Here is a 17742-nt window from a genome sequence, read left to right as displayed (position 1 = left end):
ACTCATACAGTGAACAAAACCAATATTCTGCTATGTTAAACCACACCGAGTTTCCAACAGCACGACCTTTTATCTTAGAGATCTGAGAGAAGATTTGTCAGTCTAAAATAAGGTCAGCTGCAGCTGTTTGACACAATTTCACTGGTAGCCAAGGATCTGAAAAATACCCATTAAGCTACGCAAGACAGTAGTGAATGGATAAAATCCTTCTGAAAAGTAGAAACAAGCAAAAAGAAATTAGAAAAAAAAAGCTGGTGTAGCACCCAATGAAAACTAAGTTTATTTCAAAAAAAAAAAAACCTGTAAGTATATACACAGCATACGTTTAAAGGTGTTCCTCTTCTTATTTACAGGAATGTACATTATTTCTGTTGTGCTAACAGAGTCAATGCTAACTACAGCTTAGTGTCCATGAGAATATTACCATCCTTATCCTTTACTCTTATTCTCCCACAGACATACTTGGTTTCCTGGTGTCCATTGGAGTACACAGTCTTAACAGTCCCATCCGGATACTCCCGTCTCTTAAACTCTGATGTGTGTAGTTCTCTCTGGCCATTGTTGAACTCGATAGTTTTGCTTCCATCTCTGCATTAAATACACATATGTCAAATGTCTTTTGTAAGAACCATTATAAAGACTCTAAACAGGCTTAACAGGCTTTATTCTCAGAACAGACAGTACAGACATAAGCCCAAAGGAAGAAATGAAGAAAAAAAAATGTAATGTTTTGTTAAATACCATGCCATTCTGTTGATACTCAAAAGCATGTTTCTGCAAAACTCATGCAACTTCTTTATACTTGAGAGCATCCACCACACATTCTCTGGTCTAACCCTGTTAAAACTGTTCAGAAGTTTAATATTTTGAGTACCATCAAGTTTGGACCTGAGACCTGCATGAGTACTCACAGGTACTCACATGTTCTCTAGTGTTACACACAAGTCAGAAAAGTCATTCAGGTTAGCATATTAGACAGAGGAGTTCAGTTTCCTTTATCTCCTTCAAGCTACAAAAAATAGATGTCAAACAGCAAGCACATCTTCACAGTACAGCATATTCAAATGTAAGTTTTAAAGAATATATCACTATATACTGCCTCTGTCAGTGAGCTCTTACCTACTACTTCCCCCTCAACAGGCCAGGGTACCTGAAAATACAGAGCTTACCGCTGAATACGAACAATTGTGCCATCTGGAAAGATGCTTTCTTCTTGTCCATCCGTAAATAAACTTTTGATAGTTTGATCAGGGAAAGTAATTTCTTTCTTGCCATCAGGATAATGTTTCTCTAGAATGTATTTTGAGACAAGTTACTACTACATAAACACACACACACACACACACACACACACACAATGGTAGTGTAGGGAGTTGGTTGGGCTGGATGATTTCTTTACCTATTTGTCCATTTGAAAATTGCAAGACCTCTAAGCCATCAGGGTATGTAGTATGCGTAGTCTTAGCATCAGCATAATAGTAAATCTGAAGAAAAAAAAAGTTGAAATTAACATATCTAGCCAGAAATTGAGCGTGTACACACAAGTATTTATAGGGAAATGCAGAAGATGTAGGATACATACCACTGTTTGATCAGGCATAATCTGCTTCACGTCTCCGTTAAAGAAGGTTATTGTTACTGTTTTCCCATCAGAACCCACTTTCTTCCACGTCCCATTAGGAAGAAATATGAGGTGACAGCCATTTTTCAAAACCTTCTCAACCTAATGAATAGGTTACAGAGGTCAGTATTAAGGCATCACATTCAGGTACCCATTGATCTTTCACATAAAGTGTCTTGTGGAATTTCAAATTCCACACTTTCATTTTACCCTTCCATCAGGATAAGCAATTTCGCTCTCTATCTCTTCACTGTCTGTATGTGCAGGTCCAGATGGTACTGACACAAGAGCTTCACCAGGAGAAGTGTCCTGAAACAACAGCAATAATATAAGCTTAAAAAAATCAAGCTCTGTCTTCATACATGTTTCTTAGAATACCTGTCAGCCTATGAAATAAGCATGACAGCAGGAAGACAGCTATAGGAAGTCATAAAACCAGTATAGGTTCCATGCAAATCCCAGCGTAATTACAGTGATGTATTCAGGCCTGCAGTAATCTGAGTGTGGACAGCTTCTGTCCAAACTAAAATGGAATTCATTGCTGTGGCATGGTGCCAACTGATTGAAGTCATCCATATCACAGTGTGAAACAACTGATAAAGTTTTATAACACCAAATGCTACCTACAGCATTCCAGAAGTAGTTCAACTACATGAAGGGTTCTTGCATGGTCTCCTTACACGGGGCATACAAATAGCCAGCCTCTTGAAATGGAAAACTTTGCAAAACTCTGGAGGGTAGGAGATTATTATTTTATTTCCTTACCTCAGCCACAAACACAGGTAGAACATTCTGCATTGCCATTTTCATGCCACATAGCCATTTTCATGGCAACAACAGCATTGCAATTAAAGAACATAAAAAGATGGAGTCAACAGCTTTCCAAGTCACCTTCCAAACATTAAGTACTGAAAGCTACTCCCTTAAAAACCAAATCAGGATACAGGACTTATTACCATAAAAGTTTTAGAAGAATCTTCTGGTGTTGTCACTGTTGCAGACTTGCTATTGTCCTTAGCAGGTGCTGATGCAGGTCCTCTAGGAGGCTTTCCTACCCAGATAAACATAATGATGTTAATTTGGCCAGTAAAGTACAGATTACATGCTAAAATCATATATGAGGTCAAGCTGTACATGACACCCACATTTGTTAAGTGGAGCAGAAACTGAAAGTAGTATGTCTATTAAAAAAAAAAAAAGAAATCACCATGCCAGCCCTCTGGGGTGAGTCATTTGCCACCAACACGACCAGAAGCGCTTCCACTCTGAGAATGGTCTCCTAACAGCTTTCTCCAAAATTTTGCCCTGGGAGGTGTTCATCTGTGCACTCAAGTTCATTACAGCTATTCCCTATCTAGTTTTAGATGGCCTCGTAAACACATGCAAAAAATCCACATTTATTTTCTCTGTTAAAGAATTAACCGACAAAATGTGTACCTTTTGCCTCTGAATAACTTATGCCATTTATCTTGCCACACTTCTGAGCTGGAGGAAGCAGAGATCCAGTTTCACTTTTCAGGCCTCTATTTTGCAGACACTGGAAGTAAGGCAGTTATACTTGTAGTTTATGTGACATTTATTCATAACTCTTCATGCAGTTGCAATAAAATCTGTACACCATTTGACAGGAAATTCACTGCAAGCTTTCTTCACAAGCTGTACATTCTTGAGATGTAGTCATCAGAAGGGCTTGTGTGATGTAGCCCAAAAGCTGTATTTTGAATTGTCTGCTGCCTCATGACCCAAAACTACAGAATGTTAATTTGGTGCAAGCAATCCAAAACAACAGTTCTGTTTCAAAATTACATGTAACTACTTGAAGGACTGGTCGAATTCCTCAACAAAGGACACTGCCCATAGTGATGTGTTCTTGGAGACATTCAGAAGCCGCTCAGACATGGACCTGGGCACCCTGCTCTGAGGGTCTCTACTTGAGCAGGGGCTGAGCTGTGTGCACCCAGAGAGCCCCTTCCACCTCAACCATTCTGTGAACATTTATATTTAGAGAGAAGGTGCCATTAAAAACAATTCTATCTGGCACCATCTGTAGAACCCCAAGACTAGGGAATTAAAAGTCTAGGTGGTGCCTATTAGACTGTAATGTCATGATGCAAAACACAGTGTTCGCACAGACCTATTTTAACACTGAGATGAATAACTTACTGCAGATTCTGTTCTTTTTAAAGCCATCCCAGAATTTTCTACTTTCTTCTTGCTTCCAACAGCTTCTACTTTCTTCCAGGCTTCTAGACGAAACCTCTCCATAATTTTGACCTCTTCTTTCAGCTCCATGTTCTCATTTACTAAAGCATCTATTTGATCTTTCAGGCGTCGATGGGTGGTTGACCATTTTGCTTCTTTCCGTTTCAGATCTTCCTGTAACTCTGCAATCTGCTGTTTTAAAGCCTTAGGAAAAAAAGTGTTTATAAAACATTTCATTTTCTAATATATCAAAAGATTTTAAATTTTCTTTAAATTAATATAAAATAATTAATTAATTAAAAATCAGATCAAGAGAGGGGAGGTTTTCTTCTGTGAAATGAATAGCATTAACTTTAGACTACCAACTTGAATATCTCAACTTCAGTCACAGGAACTCCTGTGATCATCACACTTCCCTCTCAGCCTCCTTTACACTTCATATTCAGGCCAGCACAAACACACTTGAGGCAGAAATGTGCTGTCTTTAAGGCTACCCTCCAAAAGAACCCTGAACTGTCTTCATGGGAAGACAGGGAGGACACAGTCACATAAGATACTCATTAATCCATTTAGCCCATTTTGCAAACGTTACTTCAGTCTACTGAAGTAGCTGAAGTAGCATCAAGCAATGACATCCACTTGTGAAGTTTGATACAACTCAGCTGTGTACCTGATGAATCTTGACAGTGAAGGAACAAACAGATCTTGTTTCTTTATCACTGGCATTTAAAGACTTATGAGTAAATAATCACAAAACATAACTTTGAAAATTATAGACGATAACTATGTTTACTGTGGAAAAGTTACAAACAAAATTTAAGCATAGGTCTAGTTTGCATTTTCATTTACTACACAAATCAAAACTTGCAACAATATATGAGCTATAGTAATTTTGTATCAAAGTTGAAGATGATTCTACCATAGTCTCATGCAGTTTTTATGCATAGAGATGTGACAAAAATATTTGTAAGGTTGTTCTATTTTTTTTTCCTGGAAACCACCAAATAATGTTGTGAAGACTGCAGTTGTTTTCCCAATTAAGCCAATCAATTGCAGCCCTTCAAGTGATTGGCCTAAGTTAGAAAAGTTAGGTTAGAATTGGTTCTCAATTGGCTTTAAATGAGTTTGTTTTCCTGCGTAAATAATAATGGTAACTGTTATTTTCATACCTGAATTTCGTCACGTTCTTTTTTATCTGGAATTGCTCTAGCTTCTATGGTGTACTTTTCAAAAACTTTACGCTCCTTTTGCAATTTTTTCATTTCTTTTTTTCTATATTCTTCTATTTCAGCAAGTTCTTGGGCTTTCTGCTGTTGAAAGTCTGCAATTTCTTTCCTACAATTATAGAACAAAGCTTTGTTTTAGCCTAAAACTATACAAATCTGGAGTGAGAAAACAGACTCTAAATTTTGTAGTCAATCCCAACATCTGTTACCCCTGGAAGATTGAACTATAAGCAGTATTTCATAGAATCATTTAGGCTAGAAGACCTCCAAAGATCGAGTCCAACAATTGTTATACGGCTAGTGTTTGATGTCCAACTACTTCTGTATTTGTATCTCTAGTCACAAAAGTTATCCAGAACCTAGCAAAGCTTCAGCTTTGGCCTGCGGAGAAGGACTTGGGGGTCCTGGTAGATGGGAAGCTGGACATGAGCCAGCAGTGTGTGCTTGCAGCCTGGAAGGCCAACTGTGTTCTGGGCTGCATTAAAAGAGGGGTGGCCAGCAGGGAGAGGGAGGTGATTGTCCTCCTCTACTCAGCTCTTGTGAGGCCCCATCTGGAGTACTGCGTCCAGGCCTGGGGCCCCCAGTACAGGAAGGATGTGGAGCTCTTGGAACAGGTCCAGAGGAGGGCCACTAAGATGATCAGAGGGCTGGAGCACCTCTCCTATGAAGAAAGGCTGAGGGAACTGGGCTTGTTTACCTTGGAGAAGAGAAGGCTCTGGGGAGACCTCATTGCAGCCTTCCAGTATTTGAAGGGAATGTATAAAAGGAGGGGGAAACGGCTGTTTACGAGGATGGATAGTGATAGGACAAGGGGGAATGGTTTTAAGCTGAGACAGAGGAGGTTTAGGTTAGATATTAGGAGGAAGTTTTTCCATTCAGAGAGTGGTGACACACCGCAACAGGTTGTTCCGGAGAGGTTGTGGATGCCCCATCCCTGGAGACATTCAAAGCTAGGCTGGATGTGGCTCTGGGCAGCCTGGTCTAGTGGTTGGCGACTCTGCCCATGGCAAGGGGGTTGAAACTAAATGATCTTTGAGGTCCTTTTCAACCCAGGCCATTTTATAATTCAACTAAAGCCTTGTGTGCAACTGCAGCCCAGAAGGCCAACAGTATCCTGGGCTTCATCAAAAAAGGAGTGGCAGCAGGGAGAGGGAGGGGATTGTCCCCCTCTTCTCTGTCCTTGCAAGGCCCCATCGTGTTCATCCAGGCCTGGGGCCCCCAACACAAGAAGGCTGTGGAGCTGTTGGAGCAGGTCCAGAGGGGGGCTACAAAGATGATGAGAGGGATGGAGTATCTCTCCTGTAAAGAAATGTTGAGGGAGTTGGGCTTGTTCAGCTTGGAGAAGGCTCCAAAGAGACCTCCTTGCAACCTTCCAGTACTTGAAGGGAGCCTATAAGCAGGAAGGAGACCGACTTTATACAGTCTACTAGTGACAGGACAAGGGTGAATGGCTTTAAACTACGAGAGGGGAAATTTAATCTAAGCGTTAGGAAGAAATTATTTACTCAGAGGGTGGTAAGGCACTGGCACAGCTGTCCAGAGAAGCTGTGGATGCCCTATCCTTGGAGGCTAGATTGGACTGGATTATCTTTGAGGTTCCTTTCCAACCTAAGTCAATCTATGATTCTAGATTCTATGAAAGCTTGCCAGTATTCCTCAGTGCAGTGGAACACCATTCCCCCAAGCTGCATGTAAAAGAACCAGTGACCAATAGCAGGTCACAAATTAAGCATCAGCCAACAACATGATGCTGTTTCCAAACAAAACAAAATTGACTTTGGCAGAAATAGGCATGCCACTTTTAAGTCTCCACAGAATTACTCTGCTGTATTTACTGCTTAGAATTCCCCTAGGTGACATGAATAATAATACTCAGTTTGTACATCAAATCCAAATGGACAGCATCAATCACATTCACGTGAAATCTGTTTTATGAGACCAGTTTAGGACTGTGTTATTGCTCAGAACAAAAGTATACATGTGAAAATTCTCACTGGCATAGCTTTTAAGGATATATTAAAGGAGCAGGAGAGCTCAACATTATTCCTAGATTGGCAATCTGTCCGTGAGTTATGACGACATTTAATGCATACATACAGAAACAACCAGTTTCTTGATCTACGTCTCCACTCTTACTAAAATACATCAATTACTTACCTGTATTGTTTTAACAGTATCTAGGTAAGAACTACACAATGTGACAGCCTGGAGCGTACCATTTTATTGAAGGCACCAAACTGTTTTCAAGTCAGATTACCTGATGCTTGCCAAGGCATGCTCTCTTTCTTCACGAAGTTTAGTTAGAATTGTGTTTTCAGCTCTGAATCGCTCAATTTCCATTTCCAATTCAACGAGTTTCTCTCTCAGTATCTGGGATGGAACAGTGGCTCCTGCCATAGAACAACCAGATTCAAGTTGTCTAAGATGCACCCATTAGACAGAAGTAAGGAATTAACACACTAATTTAAAAGAAATATATACTATTTTACAGATAGCAGTAGCATTGCAAGAAAATTCTAGTACTGAAGTGACATTTTTAAGTACCCTGAACTATATATTCAAGTTCCTCATCAAGTACATCTATAATATTTGTAGAACTAAACATGTACCAGAAATCAGATTGTGAAGGACCTGTAGAGAAGTGAAATGAAGATATGATAAGGGCAAAGCATCAAAGAGGAAAGTTACAACTGTAAGTTTTTCCAAGTTTACTCACAGCAGTCTGCTTGAACTCATCACTGACCTGAAATGCACTGTAGAGGCCCAGAATATTTGTGGGCCTCTCTGCCATTCCAGCTTCCAGTTCAGTCACTGCTTAACACTCCTAAGGCTTTCACAGTCTGCTTCTGAGCATGCAAAACAAAAGCCTAAGTATTGATACTGTAGCGTAGTTAGTTGCCTCGTTCACTCGTAAATGCTGCTAGCCATTACTTCCAGCAACAAGACCCAGCAGGTATCTTTCAAAAGCCCAATAAAACAGATCTCCATAAAACACTAAAGCTACCAATTCTGCTTCACATGAACTTCTCAAAAGAACTGAAGTAGTCCTAAACATTCATTGGTGCAAAGTTTGAAACTGACACCTCACCATCTTACAGAGAAGACATGCTAAGCTATGCCATCATGTTGTCACTAAACAACTCCATTTTAAACTAGCACAAACACAACAGCTTCTACAGGAGATGTTAGAGGCAGCCCTTCTGCATACCATACCCACATGGCTGAAATGGTTAAAATCAATTTGGGAAGAGCAGAAAAATGAACTTGTTTCCCATATTCCAGGTGAATTCTCTACATACTATACTAAAGACAGAAAATAGATTTTGCTGGCGCATCCTATTTTACTACAGAAACAATCTAACCTAGGAGTGCATGGAATTACCTAAATGCTGTGTAGATGCACTCACTGGAAAGGGAGACGCTGCTTAATTGTCAGCATGCTTTTGCCTCTTTGCTTGAGTTTGAAACAGTGGTCAAACACCTTCAGATCAAGTTACTTGTTGAGGTGATGAGACAAAAAACTAGCCTTTAGGGTGAAAATAAAAGTTTTCACTGAACTTATCATTCTGCAAGCTGTGTAATGACTGCATCTGGCATCAGACACAACCAGAAGAGATGAAGGGTGCCTTACAGTAGAAGTCTGTACCTTTTGGTGTAGCGTCAAATTGCAGCTTAAGCCTTAAAAGGAAAGACTTGTAAAACATGTTTTCTTCAACATTTCCTACCACAGTTGCTGTTCTCTCACCTCCTGACTCCTGTTCCACATTTGATTTGATTTCATGCTCTGGATGACAGCCTGTCTTCTGTTTTGTTTTCAGTGAGGGAAACAGTTTCACCATCAGGTTTGATGGAGGTCCATTTGAATCGCTGTCCACTGCAGACTGCTTAGACTGTTCTTCCCCCCTCTTTGAGGCAACTTTTCTCTTTAATGTTTTATCTGGGAAAGGTGTATCATTCTTACTGAAAAAGTCAGTCTGTGAGGGCATTTTAGTGTATTTTTCAGGTAAATCATCATGAACATAGTTTTCATCAAGATCACTCCATGTTCTCTCATCATCAAACTCAAACTTATTCTTGTTTAAACAAGACATGCTTCTTTGGTGTTCTGAAGCTTTTCCAACCTTCTGGTTTGGCTGTGCACTACTATCTTTGTCTGACAAGTCAAGGCTGGCACTCCCATTTTTGCTTTCTTTGCTGATATTTGTAGCAGAACTTCCATAATCTAACAATTCTGGATCACTTTCTCTATGGCTCACAAAGGATGTCTTAACATCTTCATTTTCATATTTTAAAGTGGTCTCAAATTCTTGCTCAGAATCTGTAGTACTATCACCATTTTCTTCATCTTTGTCTTCGTTTTCAATCCACTGAGTACTTTTTAAAGCAGGAGCTGCTGTCATGGAAGAAGCTGAAAACATTACACTATCTGCTTTATTCAAAGGATCCTTCAGCCTAGAAGCTGTTTCTGAATTTAAGACCGTATGCTTAACTGCTTTATCATTTTTATTTCCCACTGCTACACATTCTGCCTTTTTCTTATTAATGAGTTTAACTGCAAGCTCCTTTACTTGCTGCTGTTTTGCCTTGATAGGGGTAGAGGACATTCTGCGTCCTTGTGAAGTTTGCTGATCTTGATCTAAGATCCTTTGCACAAATGAAGAATTACTTGAGAAAGATATTTCATCTGCAGCCTGTTCTAGAAACAAAAATTCATCTAATTCCAGATTCTCTTTTTCCTTTTCTTTTTCCCAGTTTTCCAACTTATTCTGAAATGAAACTTCAAAAGACAGTTCTGAGTCCTTTACAGAGTGACTCACAGAACAGTTAGAATTAGAAAAGGCATCGGCCATCTCAGAAGAAAACTGAGGCTTTTCTGTGTCAGGTAGTTTGTTTCTGATTTTGCTGCCAGTGCTAGGCTTAGTAAATTCCACTACATTCTCTTTATTTTCTATTTTATTGTTAATTTCTGATGAGAAAGAAACTTTAATCTGTCCGTCAAGATTTTTTCCTGGTTGCATTCTTGTTTCTAGTGGCAAGGAATTTTTTCCATTCTGATTCCTGAGTACCAGGGTCTTCTGAAGAGGACAATGTTTTGCTTTGTCAGGCTGGTTACTTTTTTTACATGGTGTAAGAGGGCTCCCAGAAACCAGTTCTTTGCCAGAAGGCAGACTTTTCTTTTGCATTTGTGATCTGTCCACTCTCGCATTTCTGTCATCTGAAGCCCTCTGTGGAGGTTTCACTATGTTTTCCCCAAATTTTGCTATCTTAGATTTGGCATTAGTGAACCTTGTTAAGCCTTCTCCTCTTTTTAGGAAGGGTCGTTTGATCACTGGTCTTTGAACAGTTGATCCATATGTCTCCTGAAAGGGGATAAGGAAAAATTAACATACATACAATGTTAAAATCCCTCATACAGTTTTAAGTTGCTGAGTTTTTGAATGCGGTTGTTTTGTTTGTTTTCCAAATAAACCCCACATATTGGTAGGAATTTATACAGTACGCTTGCTTCTACTGGATTTCTAAAAGCATCTTAAGCAAACAAAATAGTTGGGGTTTATTGTTTTATTTTGAAGATGAATTGTTAAGATGTGAATACTGCAGCGTTAGCTTCTGATGCCAGAATCTGCCATCTGATTTTTTAAAGCACCCATCACAGCATGGTGTAATATATAAAAAAATGAAAGTTAGAAAGAATAGAAAACCTGTAACTTCTGTTTTTGCTTCAAACGCTGCTCTTCTATCTGCATCTGTTCTTCCACAAATTCTTCAAATGTCTGTTTCTTCTCCTGAATCGCAGCTTTAATAGGTCTAGAGTAATTTAAAAAAATAACTCTTACATTTCCATATAATTTAACTGTGTTTAGCATCACTGCTATTCAAAGAACTGGGATACAATTACATAAACGATGACAAATTATGAAGTACTTCAGTCACTGAGTGGCAAAGCTAATCTGAAAAATGCACTGTAGTAATAGTTGATTATCTTTTGATAAAGTTATTCATACACAGCTAAAAAAATAGCACGTGCAGGTTTTGCTGTTTCATCTTTCGCTGCTTTTCTAGATGAGCCATTCTTCTGCCCAAGCCATCAAACACCACCACAGATTTTAGGCATACTGATAATTTCTATGGTATCTCCTCCACACCAATGCTCAGAAATGCTACTGAGGTCAGCCTGCGTACTGGGTCTGGCTAGGATGCAGTAAACTTTCTTCATAGCAGTCCATATGGTGCTGCTTTGGATTTATGACCAAAACAGTGATGGTAACACCCAATGCTTTTGCACTGTTGTTGCTTGCAGAGCATCAAAGTTTTCTTTGGTTTCTTATGCTGCCCACTCCGTTCCCCAAACCAAATAGGCTGGGGGTGGGCAAGAGAGAGAGGACAGAGCCACAAGAGCTGACCCAAAGTGACCAAGAGGACATTCCACACCATGCAACATCATGTTCAGCAATGAGAATTGTGGACTTGGTTTTCTAAAACTACCTGTTGCTCAGGGACCAACTGTGCACCAGTCTGCTTGTGGGAGATGAAGAGTGGCTGCCTTCTTAACACTGGGCTTTCTTCCCCTCTTTTCTTCACTTGTTAAACTGTCTTTATCTCAATCTACAACTATCATTTTTCCTCTTCTAATTCACCTCCATTGAATTCTGAGGCAGGGTGACCGAGCAGCTGCCTACCACCTGGAACAAGTCTGCCTGGTCATAACAAGAAATACAAGGCAGAGCTTCAAAACAATGCCAACCACTACTTCTATTCCATCAACACCATAAAAAAAAAAAAAAAGCTTCTAACATCCATGAGAAGACTTCTCCCACATGCACTGTTATTTCTTAGCCACGCATAGATGCACACAAACATAACTCCTGATAAACTAAAAAGTCATGGCCTTATTCTCCTCCTCCTCATCACTACTTTTGCTGTGTAATGGTGGCGAGGAGATGATTGTAATAAATCAGATTGAGTACAGTAATTGTAACTGCTAATATACTAAAAGCCTGTACCAGAATGTGCTTCTACACTATCATTACCCCATGCTGCACACACCTCTTCAGCCAACACAGCATATCTGTCACAATCTCAAGCCAGAGCCTCTCTTACTAGTGGTCTCCATCGTACAAGCAGAACGTAATCCCTGGTTGAGAAAGCTATACAAATTGAGAATATCAGACTCTTAATCATGACTCAGAATTCAGCCAAACCTGCAGTATATATTACTTATACTTTTTATCAAATAACATTCTGAATTACCTTTCCTCTGCATTAGTCACCCGTAACTGCTTTCCTCTGTTTTCAGAGAGTTCCGCACAAAAAGGATCCATGGGTGGATCTTCAGTCTCCATTAATTTTTCCATCTTCTGTTCTGGACACCACATGCTTTTTCCTATGAAATCAACAGAATATAGGTTTGGGTTTTTTCCCCGAAAAAGCATGCAAACAAACAAACAAGAAAATCAGCTTTCAGCTCGCATTTTAAGTGGCATTCAGATTAGATTAAAACCAGAAGACAGCTTCATGATCATGTAGTCTGAATTCCCATACAAAAGAAGTCCTATGATTTTCCCAAATCAGCTCTACTTTGAATTTGAGCACTCTTTTTAAAGCAATGTCCAAGCACATATAAGTTTTCTCCCCTAGACACACAGCTTAGCACCCCATTCTGATTCATCATCTTTGCTAATTTATGGCTTAAAGGTAAAATAACTGAAGCTTGGATGTCTGCTATACTTAAAAATTAAGATAAATTCATCCTTTCACATCTGCTTAGAAGATTAAAAACTTTTCATCATACTTCATACCTGTACTGCACTCTCATTTCTCTTCTCTGAAACCTCTACAGACTTACAAACTCCTTATTAAATTTCTAGATTAATACCACAAAAACACTATTCCAGTCACAACAGCCCAAAGAGTAACGTGGTGCCCACAGTACAACTAAGAAAATAGAAAAAAAGTGAAGAACTATGGTGCATTTCTTCTGGTGTATAAACAATTCTTAATCACGCTTCCAACCCTAAGGACTCTATGACTCTATAGCATCTCTTTGCCAATCTGTCTCAATTCCTAATTCCAGTTCAGTTATTTATCCTCACAACACAGTTGGTCTGGAGACATTCTATATTCCCATATAGATTTTCTAATTGCTACTTGAAAACATGGTTTCAGTTCATTCCAACTTACCAAATAACGCAGCTATCCAGCATCTGTCATTGTTTTACCATTATCCCAGTCTTTATCATACATAAGTTTTAGCTGTAGTGACTTTTTTCCCCACTAGAACAGACAAACATTTCATGCTGATGGAAGAACCTGATTTCTCCTTCTGCTGCTTTTAACAACACTCACAGGAACACCAAGGCTTCTGAGCTGACCGTGAGTATATTTAGCAAAGTAAACCAAAATTTGTATAAAAGCATCACTACAAGCAATGAGTTATGCTCAGTAACTATGGGGGGGAAGGAATACACACTCCAAATTATTTTTCTCCAAATAACTAGCTAATATATTGGTCATCTTCACTGTCTTTCAAGCAATTCTGCATTTTCAGGGGCACAGCCAAACCTTGCTTTTTACAGGCAGACACTACTGAACAACTGTTGTTTAAATATGAGATGCATTCTGTGTTGTTTAACTTTTGTTATAATTTCACTGTTTTGTGTATGTGGAGACCAATTACTCAGAGCATGATTGTTGTCCTTGGGATTCTGATACTCAGATGACTGTGATTTGTAAAAAAAGCTGTCAAGCCCAATGAATGCCCAGGTCTGAACTTCTTACTTTCAGCCATTAGAGTACAGCCTTCAAAATAAAACAAGCCACTATTCCACAGGAGAAAAAAAAACAAACATATAATAGCTCTGGAGGGCAAGAGCCAGCCTCCATCCTTACATTCCTGATTCAGAAAAAGTCATTAGGCAATCTAGTTTTTGTTAGAAGCCTAAACACTAAGTTCAGTTCCTCAGATAGGTTAAGTAAAAGAAACATAATATTCAAATGAGGTGGGACTGATAGTACCTACAAGGGAAGATACCCCTACCTCAACTCTGAGGACGTTTTCCAGTCCAGGACTGTCCTCTCCCTTTGCACAAACTAAATTGAACTGGAACACTGATCCAGGTCACAAATGTTTGTTTCTCAGCACAGATGAGCTTCCCAGTCTCATTGAGTTCATCACATGACAAAACCTGTGCTGAGAGCACAAACAAGGAGGTACCACTTCATTTGGATACAGTGTTGACTTAAAGCAATCAAAAGTACTGTGGGAAACAGGTAATCAGAGAGGAACGTAACTGCTTATTTTATATTCTTCAAAACAAGGGTTCCATCATTAACTTACAATTAAAGTTGGGAAAAGGGTAGTATTCCTTCAGCAGTAGCACTCAGCATCCAGTCATTAAAATGATGCAGCATTTATCTTTGACTAATCAAGTAGTCTTAAGATGAACACTGAATACACTTCCTAACTTAAACAAGAACAATAGATCACATTCTTCAGTTTAATAAAGTATATTTTTCCACTCAGAGGGTGGTGATGCACTGGAACAGGTTGCCCAAGGAGGTTGCGCCACATTCCTGGAGGCACTCAAGGCCAGGCTGGATGTGGCTCTGGGCAGCCTGGTCTGGTGGTTGGCAACCCTGCACATAGCAGGGGGGTTGAAACTATGTGATCATTGTGGTCCTTCTCAAACCAGGCCATTCTCTGACTCCATGTCCTATGCTTTATTTCTCAACTTACCAAGAACTGCTGTCTGACTAGATACCATGCTAAGTAACTTCTGCTGTTCTTCCATTAGCCTTTGAAGTTGTTCCATCTGTTGTTTCTTTAGCTGTTCCTGTTTCTGTTGTTGCAATTCCTTCAGCTTTTTAAGGAAAAATAAATAAATAAATAAATAAATGTACTGTGGGGTAAGTATACTCAGAATGCATCAAAACATAAGCATCATCAAGACAACAGGTTTTAAAGATGTCCCGTTATCTAACTGTAACATGAAGTGTTACACATAAAGTGCTTTGATGAACAAAGTTTCCAGTTCTGCAATGAATATGCATGCTATTTCTAGTATGTGTATGCTATACCCCAATCCACTAGTTTTTAACTGACCAATCCTGCTCTTTTAATACCAACTTCTACTATGTGGTGGTTTTACTAAAACATAAAATACCTCATGATCAATACAGCTTTAGAAAAGTTGTTATTTGTAGGTAAGCATATATAGCAGCATTCTTTATATGTATGTATTGGTGTTCCTCACTGTAATCATCTGAGATCTTGGAAATATTTTATATATATATATATATATATATATATATATATATATATATATATACACACACACACATACATATACACACACACACACACACGCAAGATAATAATAAATGATACTATAAACACATACATATATACATATATATGTATATACGTATATATATGTGTGTATATATATATACATGCAGTGTATATATATATATATATATATATATGCAGTGTGACAGTGTGAATAAGTACATGTATTTGATTGCCAGTACCTTTCCAAGAAAGGAGACTTAACAATTCCTCTTAAGTAAAGTAGCTAATGTCTGTTATTTAGCTGCCGCTGGCTACTGTTGACATGCCCAAAAGATGTGAATAAAAATACTCCTAACATGTAACAGTTTAGCTGTGGAATTCTATTCTACAGATTCACTCCATCCTCCCAGCTTTTACTTGCATGAACAGACTTGGATTTGCACTGAGGTAGCTTCTAGCAGAGTGGACAAGGAGTTGAGTTCTTAATCCTTGACAGGAGGATCTGTGGCTAGGTAAGGTCACAGGGTTATAATTCCAAGCCTTTTTGTCCCAGTACTGTGGACACAGCACATTCAAGAGCAACATCTCTATCTAAACAGAACCAGGAATATGGGTATACATACACTCAACGAGAACTAACAAAAGGTGCTTTTATATAAAGATATATTTCAGATAGATAGATATTTCATATATATGTGTATACACATATGCGTATGAACACACAAATCCACAGTGTTGTTAGTATCTGTGTGAAGGCTAGGACACTAACCTTTACACATACATAACTGACTGAGGGCTTGCCTTTTAAGCTTATGTTCTATAAATACTTTCGGGTATGAAAAATCCTAGAACCCTTAGAATTGGAAGGGACCTTTAAAGTTCATCTAGTCCAACTCCCCTGCATGTACAGCTAGATCAGGTTGCCCAGGGCCTGATCCAGCCTCACCTTGAGTCTCCAGGGATGAGTCATCAACATCTCTGGGCAACCTGTTCCAGTGCCTCGCCACCCTAACTGTTAAAGCCTTTTTCCTTATATCTAACCTAAATCTCCCCTCTAAGGCTGAAACCATTTTCCCTTGTTTTATCTCCCCAGACCCTGCTAAGGAATCTGTCCCCTTCTTTCCTGTCTCTCCCCTTCAGATACTGAAAGGCTGCTCTCAGGTCACCTCGCAGCCTTCTCTTCTCCAGCCCCAGCTCTCTCAGCTTGTCCTCATAGGAGAGGCGTTCCATTCCATGGATGCACAGGAACAAAATAAATCTTAATTTATGAATATCAAGAACTTCTAGAATTTTTAAAATTTATTTATTACCTGTTCAAGCCTTTGTAAGAGAGGATCATTGCAATCAGATTTATTCTGATCATCCATTTCACTGTGGCCGAAGTCTGCTTTAGAGCTTCCTACATTATATGCCGTTGCTGGAAAAGATGTTTCAGTGCTGTTTTGCTGAAGTGCAGAGGAGCAGCCAGACTCAAGCAACTGTTCTTCACCCAAGGAGTCCTCACTTACAGAACAGCTGTCTGAGAGATGCTGCACTTCACTGGCAAAAGCCATGCCGTTTTCAGGTCCAGCTAACAGATTTTCTGTGTTGATTTTCAATCCAGTAAATTGAGGATCTAATAAGACACCAGCACGGGAACTGTTGGACATCCAGTGTGCAATGAAGTTTTGTTCACTACTCAGATCTTCAACAGATGGCATCTTGTACATTATATTCCAGTGTAATTGCTGACGTAGCATTAACGTAACAACATAGCGTCAGGTAGCGTTAGGGGAGTAAAAGGTGCAGTCACAAGTACCAGGTATGGATATGTTATGACTTGTTTTTAGCACCGAGAAATTAAGCAGATAACTGAAATAAAAAAAATCTACAGGAAGACTTCCATCATCAGGAAGTTACTCTTAAAACCACCCCACTGTGTTTATAAAAAGCAGCCAAACCACAAATCTTCGTACTAATGCAATGCTGCAGAGATACCCACGTAACCACGATCGCTTTACAGTGCGTGTTTCAATGCGCACATAGCCTTCCCACGGTAACTCCACAAATACGCTGCACGTTCGCTTCTCCCTCCTCTTCCTACCACCACCACCTCCCGGCGGCACTCCGGGATCCCACGGGAACTGTCACGGAACTCCTACAGAACTCCCGTACGAGCAGAGTTCGAAACGCTCAAAGCTTCCCCATAGCGTTATATTCCAAAGGGCCGAAGCCGAGGCCGCCGCCGGAGCAGCAGCAGCAGCAGCACCCCCACTCAGCGCTGTGGCCGCCCGCCACTCGCAGTTACAAACGCGCCGCCATGGCACAGCCTCCCGCCGCCACAGGCTGAGCGCCGCGCGGCGCGGGGCATGCCGGGATTTGTAGTCCAGAGCCGCCACCAGCCTCGTGCAGCCCCGTGGCGA

At 39.8% G+C, this 17742-nt stretch overlaps 1 protein-coding gene across 3 annotated transcripts; it reads right to left on the bottom strand.

Moving 5' to 3' along the window:
- Positions 1-255: 255 nt before the first annotated feature.
- Positions 256-17674, bottom strand: CENPJ (centromere protein J). Of its 3 annotated transcripts, XM_417152.8 has the most exons (15): positions 16651-17674; positions 14786-14909; positions 12301-12433; positions 10752-10857; positions 8795-10409; positions 7307-7439; positions 4993-5158; positions 3785-4027; positions 3059-3158; positions 2578-2672; positions 1832-1930; positions 1583-1723; positions 1400-1484; positions 1170-1290; positions 256-588 (listed from the first exon to the last, which is right to left on the bottom strand). In XM_417152.8, the coding sequence occupies exons 1-15, from the start codon at positions 17077-17079 to the stop codon at positions 396-398; spliced, it is 3783 nt and encodes a 1260-aa protein (XP_417152.5). In that variant the 5' UTR covers positions 17080-17674; the 3' UTR covers positions 256-395. The 3 variants fall into 3 exon arrangements, with proteins under 3 accessions (XP_417152.5, XP_040526514.1, XP_046799844.1); XM_040670580.2 differs by lacking the exons at positions 14786-14909; positions 16651-17674 and adding an exon at positions 14087-14241; XM_046943888.1 differs by lacking the exons at positions 12301-12433; positions 14786-14909; positions 16651-17674 and adding an exon at positions 11536-11707.
- Positions 17675-17742: the final 68 nt, after the last annotated feature.

The sequence above is a fragment of the Gallus gallus genome, chromosome 1 (assembly GCF_016699485.2).
Source record: "Gallus gallus isolate bGalGal1 chromosome 1, bGalGal1.mat.broiler.GRCg7b, whole genome shotgun sequence".
NCBI classification, from domain to species: Eukaryota; Metazoa; Chordata; class Aves; order Galliformes; family Phasianidae; genus Gallus; species Gallus gallus.
The sequence above is the reverse complement of the archived record's forward strand: the minus strand, read 5'-3'. Positions and strand labels throughout refer to the sequence as shown.